Source organism: Diaphorina citri, unplaced genomic scaffold (assembly GCF_000475195.1).
Source record: "Diaphorina citri unplaced genomic scaffold, Diaci psyllid genome assembly version 1.1 scaffold2635, whole genome shotgun sequence".
Lineage (NCBI taxonomy): Eukaryota > Metazoa > Arthropoda > Insecta > Hemiptera > Psyllidae > Diaphorina > Diaphorina citri.
In genome coordinates, this window is record NW_007380052.1 from 1 (window position 1) to 9,864 (window position 9,864).

The 9,864-nt window shown below is 38.3% G+C and overlaps 1 protein-coding gene across 1 annotated transcript in view; it reads left to right on the forward strand.

Moving 5' to 3' along the window:
- Positions 1–4,599: 4,599 nt before the first annotated feature.
- LOC103519267 overlaps positions 4,600–9,864 on the forward strand; it is a 9,869-nt gene continuing 4,604 nt past the window's right edge. Inside the window, exon 1 of the mRNA XM_008484352.3 lies at positions 4,600–4,848. Coding sequence (XP_008482574.1) covers positions 4,703–4,848 — 146 coding nt within the window. The 5' untranslated portion in view covers positions 4,600–4,702. The remainder of the gene's footprint in view (positions 4,849–9,864) is intronic.

The window sequence follows — 9,864 nt, forward strand, 5'->3', positions numbered from 1 at the left end:
TCCCCCCCCCCCCCCCCCCCGTAGAATATATTGTTACAAAACGTGTCTAGAGCTCAGAATAAGAATAACATAGGAGGGTTTAGGATTTAGGACCAAAACGAAAGACACTTTTCAAATCGAAGGTTATACATATAACAGCTGATTTGGTAATTTCCTGGGTAGGATGATTTTTACAGAAATTTTGAAACAATATTTCTGCTTTTTTACGAAACTTTTACTTATAACAACTTCTAAGTAAATTCGATGGGTATCTTATCTTATTTATCCATTATTGACTTTAAAAATTCATAAAACCATTCAGAAATCGGGGGAAATTGAAAATACAGAACGGGACTGCAAAATGTAAACAAAGATTTAAATAATTTTCCGAAAATTTCCACCAATGAGAGAAGAGTTTTGTCAGCTGACTAAACAAATTTGGTTAGTCAGCTGTTCGTGAACTGTCCTTCGACCTTGATATGTAAAAAGACCCAAACCCTCCTTCTATGTTATTCTTATTCTGAGGTCTAGAGAGTATTTAGCTATGTAGGTATCATGTATAGACTATGAACGTGAAGCCTCGAGAAGTAAAATCAAAAATGATACTGGTAGCGCAGGGTAGACCTTAAAAACTGATTACACAAAATTTAACTGATTGGCCATAAGTAGGCTTGCCAAATATCCGATATGTCGATTCGGGACGCGACCCCCCCCCCCGTACTTTGTGATAAAAAATACAGAACGGGACTGCAAAATGTAAACAAAGATTTAAATAATTTTCCGAAAATTTCCACCAATGAGAGAAGAGTTTTGTCAGCTGACTAAACAAATTTGGTTAGTCAGCTGTTCGTGAACTGTCCTTCGACCTTGATATGTAAAAAGACCCAAACCCTCCTTCTATGTTATTCTTATTCTGAGGTCTAGAGAGTATTTAGCTATGTAGGTATCATGTATAGACTATGAACGTGAAGCCTCGAGAAGTAAAATCAAAAATGATACTGGTAGCGCAGGGTAGACCTTAAAAACTGATTACACAAAATTTAACTGATTGGCCATAAGTAGGCTTGCCAAATATCCGATATGTCGATTCGGGACGCGCCCCCCCCCCCCGTACTTTGTGATAAGAGATTGTACCTTGTAATAGCGAATCTCTCTGCGCCATCTACGAGTGGTGCATCTTCGTCTACTAGTCGTATCATGGCACCTAACCGTGACCATGTGCCGCCCACTAGTCGCCCTGAACTACTATCTACCAATCGTGCTGTGCGTCCTGACATGCCGCTGACCAATAACTGTATTCCAACAAACGTCAGTGATGTTGCGCCTTCTACTTGTGGTACTGCGTCGAGTGTCAATGGTGCTGCTCTTCCGCCTGAACACAATGTTGTGTTATCTCCAACACGTGAACATGTTCAGCTTGTGTTTCCTGCTCATGGCACCGCTCCCATTGAGATTCCTGTGCATAGTGCTGCTCCCCATAAGTGTCCATTTTTTTTTTTTTTTTTTTTTTTTAAATTTTTTCCCCTTCATAGAATAAATAAATCCCCAAAAAGGTCCTTTTTTTTTTTTTTTTTTTTTTTTAAATTTATTCCCATTCATAGAATACATACATACAAAAATATGTATTTCGTGCTTTGCTAAAGGGGGGCAAAATTGTTGTGATAGTTATTGACCCAACGAAGTGAAGGTCTACGTTTTAACTCGACCATTTTGCATTTGGTTTAAGATGTTTGTTTGAATGTGTGTTCCGCTATAACTCCCGATTGCCTGGTCCGATTTTGACGAAATTTGGTACATATCTTCCTTGAATCAAGACACGTCGATCCTTGAAATTTGGTGTTCAATTTGGTGTATACCCTTGAGGTCTTTCTATCCCAATTCTTGGTAAACCTAATTGTTTTGAAAAAGGTAAAAGATTCTTTAAATCTTTTGAGGGATTGTAAAATATGTTGTTGTTGTTGTTGTTGTTGTTGTTGTTGTTGTTGTTGTTGTTGTTGTTGTTGTTGTTGTTAATTTTAAAAGGTCAAAAATTCAATTTTTAATTGCCGTTCTACTGAAAAAGTTCAAAGAGTTGTGACGTCAGAATTTACGTCAAAATGCGCAGAAACGCTTGCGCACAAACAAACGAAGCGGGAGTCATGAATTACGACATCATCGCCTACGGGAGCGTATGCCGTGACGTCAAACTTCACGATTTACCGGTATTTTTTAAATCGATTTATCTCAGTATCTAGAAGCCATAGAAGAAAAAGAAAAATTCCGTTGCTCCTCATTTTTCCTGCTCTATGACTTTGAAACATTTCCCAAGTAAGCGCAACTGATCTATTCTCTCTTTTTGGTTAGTGCACTTCTAGAATATTGGAATATTCCTACCAAATTTGATCTTTCTAGGTGTTGGGATTCTTGAGATAGTATGTGTATGTGAATGATTGAGTGAATAAATCTTGTGAATGGAAGGTTACCACTAGGCCCTTAGAGCTTCATTCTGACTATGCAATATGTACTGTTGTTTGTTTTCAGATTGCAGATTTGACGTTGAAATATGGGGATCTCATAACAGAAGTGGTAGCTTGCAACACTGCCACAGTTATACGAGTCAATAAGAGTGATATCTATCTGCACTACCAATATGAATGTCGTAGGTTCTCTCCTTTCCATCAGAGGTAAATATTTTTTTCTAGGAGTTAACGTCACTGTATTACTGCTGGGGTTTTTACTGACGGAGGTTTTACCCTTTATTTGGCAACAAGCTCTCCCAAGAAGGTTAGTATTAATATCACTGTATAACTGCTATTTTTTTATTTATTTATTATTATTATTATTATTATTATTTTTTTTTTTCGTAATCAGGTTTTTACATTCGGCGACGAGCTACCCGTCCAGATTCCAAGCACGCTAAATTTTAAATGTAAATGCAGTTTTTTTGTGTTATTATGTCACAACTTTGGTGCTCACTGCAGCATTGTAGGATTTTTCCAATATCTCAATAATCCTAAAATCCAATGTTTACCTACCATGCTGGCACCGGTCGCTATGCGCATTTATATGTCATAGCTACTCATTTTCCTCACGAGGCTGAGTGGGCCCCGCAACAGCCAGTCACGGAATGAATCATTTGCATGATACAAATTTCTTGACCCCGCCGGGAATCGAACCCGGGTCTCCCGCGTGCAAGGCGAGCGCAGTGACCACTACGCCATGGGAGCTGACAACTACGCCATGGGAGCTGACACTACGCCATGGGAGCTGACTCAGAGGAAGATTTTGTGATTTTCAAGGTAAGTTTTGATCTATTTCCGTAAATATTTTTACCGTCACAAAAAATATGGTCCTATTTCTTGTTCTTTCATAAATAAGACAACGCAAACAGATTTACTTCAATTATTATAGCAACTTAGCAAAACGGAACTGATCTTTTGTGAATGTGATTTTTGACCGCTTCGTTTTATTTATGTTAGGTTGAATTATTTTTTACATGAGAATCCTCAATTCTCGGTAAATCTATTGTTTTGAAAAAGGTCAACCATTCTTTAAATCTTTTGAGGGATTGTAAAATAATAAAACCTGTTCTTTGTCCTCTTTATTACGTAATACACTATGCACTGAGGGTCATGCAAATCAGACATCAGAGATACAAAACTTGTGCTTTTCAGGGCATAGATTTGTTTTGTTTTACATATTTTTTACTTTCCATATCCTATAGGAAGGAAAGTAATGTAATCGGGCCAAATTTTGGATGGTCAGTTTTTAGTGCCAAAACACGTTTTGAGGTCCCTAGAGCCTAAATCTAAAGTTTCAGCCATTGGTCCGTGTGTCTGTCTGTAAGTAATAGATAGGTACTATAATAATTAACTAGTGGTTGACTCGTCCTTTTTACGGGACCACCACAGAAACACACCCACCACACAAATCACACTCACACACAATGCAGACCCACCACACACACAACACAAATCACACACAACACAAATCACACACAAGCACACCACTCACACACAGACACACACCCACCACACACAGTCAGTAGCACAACACAATCTAAACTGAACTTGGTATTTAAATTCGCATGCAGAATTCGTGTCAATTCGTAATAGTGACCACACTAGGGATGTAAATGAGTTGCAAATATATCGATAAATCGATATATCGGCCCCTCAAATATATCGATATCGATATATCGGGGGAAATAAGGTAGGTAGGTACATAGGTACTGATTTTCTTTAATCACGATCGAATAAACTATAGGCTAAAAAATTCCCGGAGGGACGGACCCAGCTTGTTATTACTATTGTAATAATAAAGGAAGGACGGACTAAAAACTGGGGCCCCCTTACTGCCCCCTTTTCAAAGCCTAGTTAGCTTGAAAGGCAGCGCGCCTGCCTTGTAAGGCTAGGTAGGGGTTTTTCCTGCCCGGGGTGAACTTAATCCGTAACAGATACTGCTCTTTCTCAGAACGCCTGGCCTATCTATTCTCCTCTCCTATATCTGTCCTCCTGTCCCGTTCTCTCTTCGATTTGTGAACGATAGGAGCTCCGTTGTTACCGTTCCCTCTATCAAAACTCCTGAATAAGTACTTAATATCAATCAAAATCTTCTTTTTACTTTGTTTTTTCCAGGTGTTCCAATAGGTCCTCGATCGTTAGGTGGTGTGGAAATCAAAGTGGACATTAACTTTAGCGGTAGCATTAGCGGTAGTTACTCTTTCTCTCATCAGTACACGAAAATGGACAATGTGAATTACGACAGGACTGAAGAATACAAATTTGATAAAACAATGGAGAAGAACAAATCTGACGAGCTGGAAGTGGACAGGAGTTGTGTCCGGGCGACAGCATTGGATAAGTACTACAATGACAACTTCAAAACAAGGTAACTATGGCGGTTTGGTGGTCTTAATATGCAGGTCCCCCCCCCCCCTTTTTGTCCGTCCTCCCTTTAATAAAAGGTATTGTATTCGCTTCGGTGTCTGTCTGTGTGTGTGTTTCCCTGCCTGTCAGAACTACAACTCACTGATGAAGATACTCGTGAGTACTGTACGCACCTGGAAACCCTGCATTCCGACATCAGGACGCGATTTGAGGATATTTTAACCCTCAACATACCAGCTTGGATCTTAAATCCTTTTACGGGCACAGCGGATGATATTGACCCAGCAATGGAAGAATCATTAATAGAGCTTACTTGCAATGAGGAGTTAAAGATCAAGTTTGGCCAAGGATACCAAAAATTTTGGTTACAGAAGGAAATAGCACAATAATATCCTGATCTATGGCAGGTTGTTGAAAAGATGGTAATTTCTTTTCCTTCATCATACTTGGTTGAACGTGGCTTCAGCGTTATCACAAATTTAATTGCGTTAATACAATCGCTGAAAAACACACGAAAACAATTGTGATATTGATTCCACCGCAATTGAATGGTTCGAAAGAAAATCGTGACATTCGGAACCTCAATACCATTATAAAGGCAAGGTGTACTAAATATAACAAGCTGGGTCCGTCCCTCCGGGAAACCCTGTTAAAAAAAAAAAAAAAAAAAAAAAAAAAAAAAAAAATCGACCTCTAATTGAATCCTGCCACATTAAATTCGTAAAGAGAAACTCTAATAATAGAAATAATAGAAAGTAAAAATTGGACCTGTTACCTCAAAATGAGAGAAGTTGTAAGCTTTTCTTTACTGTTGTTCGGTGTGTTGATGGGGCATAGTGTTAATTTAAACGAGAATAACACAAGTACGTTAAAAGACTACTTCACAGAACTTATTCTGCAAACACCGAAAGGTAAGTAAATAATAAAAAGTAAAAAAATTATTATATATACAGGGTGTCCCAGAATGTATGCTTCAATTGTTTTTCTCGTAGCCTGTTTGAAATTTCGAAAAACAAAAAAACCCGTAACTTTTTGATTTTTAATGCGGATATTTTGGCAATATCGCGATTCGCGAAAAATTTCGCAAAGCCCTTGAAACGGGGGCAAACTTTAAAATCTTAAATAAGAACCCCCTGTTTGTGATACATCATATTAAAGGTCTTAAAGAACGTAATACTTTGGTACAAGTTTGAGCTCGGTCCGACAATCAGGGCCGGAGTTATGGCCTATTCAAAATTTCATTTTTCCATGTTTTCCCGCCAATAGGGGAAGCACCAAAAATGGGAAATTCATATCGATGGGTGATTTCTGCTTCAAATAGGTCCCACTAATGATTCATATTAAGACTTGAAATTTGGTATGAATCTTTCAAATGTGACAAGGATGCGACACGAAACTCCTGGTAGGGACTGGTGCAACGGTTGGCGGCATTTTACCGCTTTTTGGCGGTTTTCGGTGTAATTTAACAATATCTTGGGAACGGTAAACGCTTGGCGGCATTTTACTGCTTTTTGGCGGTTTTCGGTGTAATTTAACAATATCTCGGGAACGGTATAAGCTAGAGACTTGAAATTTGGTGTAGTTCACAAAAATGTGACAAGGATGCAACACAAAACGTTTGGTTGAGAGGGTTGCTGCGCTTGGCGGTATTTTGACCGCTTTTGGACAGATTTCGACCGTTGCCGGAGGCCATCAGGGTCGGAAGTCTAAAGTTCATTTTTGGGTCTGAATTTCAATATGAAGCATTAGTGGGACCTATTTGAAGCACAAATCATCAATCGATATGAATTTCCCATTTTTTGTGCTTCCCCTATTGGCGGGAGAACATGGAAAAATGAAAATTTGAATAGGCCATAACTCCGGCCCTGATTGTCGGATCGAGCTCAAACTTGTACCAGAGTATTACGTTCCTTAAGACCTTTAATATGATGTATCACAAACAGGGGGTTCTTATATAAGATTTCAAAGTTGGCCCCCGTTTCGCGGATTTCACGAAATTTTTCGCTAATCGCAATATTGCCAAAATATCCGCATTAAAAATCAAAAAGTTACGGGTTTTTTTGTTTTTCGAAATTTCAAACAGGCTTCGAGAAAAACAATCGAAGCATAAATTGTGGGACACTCTGTATATATAGAGGAGCAAAGACTAACTCGGTTGAGTCCCCTTCCACTTCATCCCTAGCGACTATTTGGAACAGAGAGGGGATAAGAGAGAGTGTGATCCCTAGATCCCAAAAAGGAGGATTGACTGAACAGAGTTGATTGAGAGCTATCCTCGAGAGCGTCTGTAAAAAGTAACTATAGTCTAGCGGTCGGGAAGTTGTGAGGTCTTTGCGAAGTGATATAATGATATTACGAAGTTTAGTGTTTTGATTATTACCTACCCTCTTGTACTTAATAACTTGTGTTGTCGAACTATTCTGTAATCTAAAATAAATATAATATAATATAAGCTTTCTATTTCATTAATGACTAGTGGTTGACCCGTCCTTTGTACGGGATCAGCGTGGCATAAGAGTCATAACTTTGAGGTGCTGCCATTTTGAATCGGGATGGCACACCAAACACAAGAAGGCAAATCCCCCTCGAGTATGACTCCAGGTTGTCCTGCCTCTCCTCCAGCCGACCCAGGTCAGACTTCAGCTGATTCAGTTCCTCACAGATCGACATCTGAAACATGTCAAACGCCACCTGGAGGACCTGGAGGCACTTGTGTACCGCGACATTGGCAGGATCAGGAGAGCCGGGTACAGCACCAGGAGGAACCACCATGTCTCTCACCCTCTCAAGACTCGCCGCAAAGTCGGACATTGCACCTCTCACCCTCTCCTCAAGCTGTCTCACTCTATCTCTATCCTCTGCCATACCTACTTGATAGTCTACTACCTATTATGAGATTATGACCACTCCACTCAAAACACTCTAAACAGTACTGATGGGGGAGCAAACCACAAAAAATTTCATCAAAATCGGTCAAGCCGTTTTTTCGTGAAAAGAGGACAACAAAAGGTCCATCAGAGTAACAGCGCCTAACAGAGAGACATACATTTACATGTTTCTGTGTATGCAATATGCAACAATTTAGTCGAATTTCTTGTTATTTTCATAGTATAACTTCTCGCTGTTTCTTATTTTCAAAAAATGTTATATCTTTTTCTACGTTTCCATTGAAATAAAAAGATTAAAAGGTTCTCTAATTTTATTTATCAAGAAGATTATTATTTTTGTAACTGTATAAATATCTTTGTTCGTTATTTATGTCTGTCAGACTTAAGTTTAGTGTATTTATTAGTCATGTTTGCTTGGAATATTGAAGAAGTTGAAGACGACAGCCGCTCGTAAACAAAATAAATGGGTATTTTTTTTTTATTTTATTTATTTATTTTTTTTTTAACAAGTTTCCATTTACCTATATTTGATCGACAAAAAACTCAGAACATACATATTTCTTATAAATGGTATACCCATCCGTATAAGCTATACCATTTGTTGAATATTTATTTAATTAATATCTTAGGCCAAACACTCACTATCAGGTGATTCCTGATCAGGTCCGCCTGTCAGGTCTACTTGATAGTGTCTGTGCCCATCAGGTATCTGGTAGACCTGATGATATTCGGATCATTTCAGTCGCACCTGCCAGGTCTACCTGATAGTAAGTGGCTAGACTTAAACTGCTTAAAATAAATAAATACAAACGTCCCTTATACCTTTTTAGTCCGTCCTTCCTTTATTATTACAATAGTAATAAAAAAGGTATAAGGGACGGACTATTGTATTCGCTTCGGTGTCGGTCTGTCTGTCAGTCAGTCTGTCCCCATAGAAGGACTTATCCAAACCTGGTCGACCTTTACAATATCAAATTAAAGGCCGGAAAATGGTGGTGCAAATTTTGTCCAGAAAACCATAAAGCCAAAAATCCAAAAAACTGGTTTTTTGGGGATTTTTTTCACATTTTCTCACACAAATGAGCTCTGATCTCGAAATTTGTCGCGACGACCTATGAACTCAAAGCGAGAAAGTTTTAGATAACACTTCAGTCGATCATTTAAGACCGGTTTTAGCGTCACCTATATTAAGCTACGCCGAGCAAGGCCAATAAATGGATGGGATGGGTGACTTGAACCTTATATTGGGAATAAAAGGAGAACGGGCTCTAGTCTTGATTTTAAATCAAGAATAAAACATTACATAACTTGTAAACATGTAAACCCCCCCCCTCCCCCCCTGTATCTTCTGTATAATTTTTGTACTTACAACTAAAGTTGTGTAAATAAAGAAATAATTACATGAAAGTAAAATTAAAAAATCAAATCAAGAATAATAATAAACTGAAAATTAAACAAATTATGTAGGTACATAGATAGGTACTGATTTTCTCTAATCACTACGGGCTAAAAAATTCCCGGAGGGACGGACCCAGCTTGTTAAAACTTTAATGACCATCAGGATCAATTATATGTAATATGACCAAAGCAATCCTAGTAAACATGTGGCAGTAAAAAACTACATCTTAACTCACATTTTGACAATAGGTATATTTTATGAGGGGCAATGGAGATCAAATCAATTTTTACTTTTTTTTTTTTTTTTAATCACCCAAAGATAGTTGTTCTTCAGTAGTTTTCCATCGATTCCAACCAATACTTCAAACACCTTCATACTTTTAGTATCTTCTACAATCCACGTTCCTTCTAATTCTTTTACTACACTCTTTCATATACTTTTGGTGTCTTCTACAATCCATGTCCCTTCCAATTCTTTTGCTACACCCGCTATAACCCCGTCTGTCCGATGAGTGCAATAATATTTATCTCCACGTTTCCAATACATCTTATCGGTGCAATTAAAGTTGCATCGAATTAAACACACAGACTTGATGTTGAGGAGGATCGCCCAATCATTGAACAGGTGAACAGCTGGAGGGTAACGAGTTCAAATTGAACATTGACTAACAAACTGGAAGATCATTTCGATTTCGCAATCACTGGATTCATCAGTACCAATACACACCAAT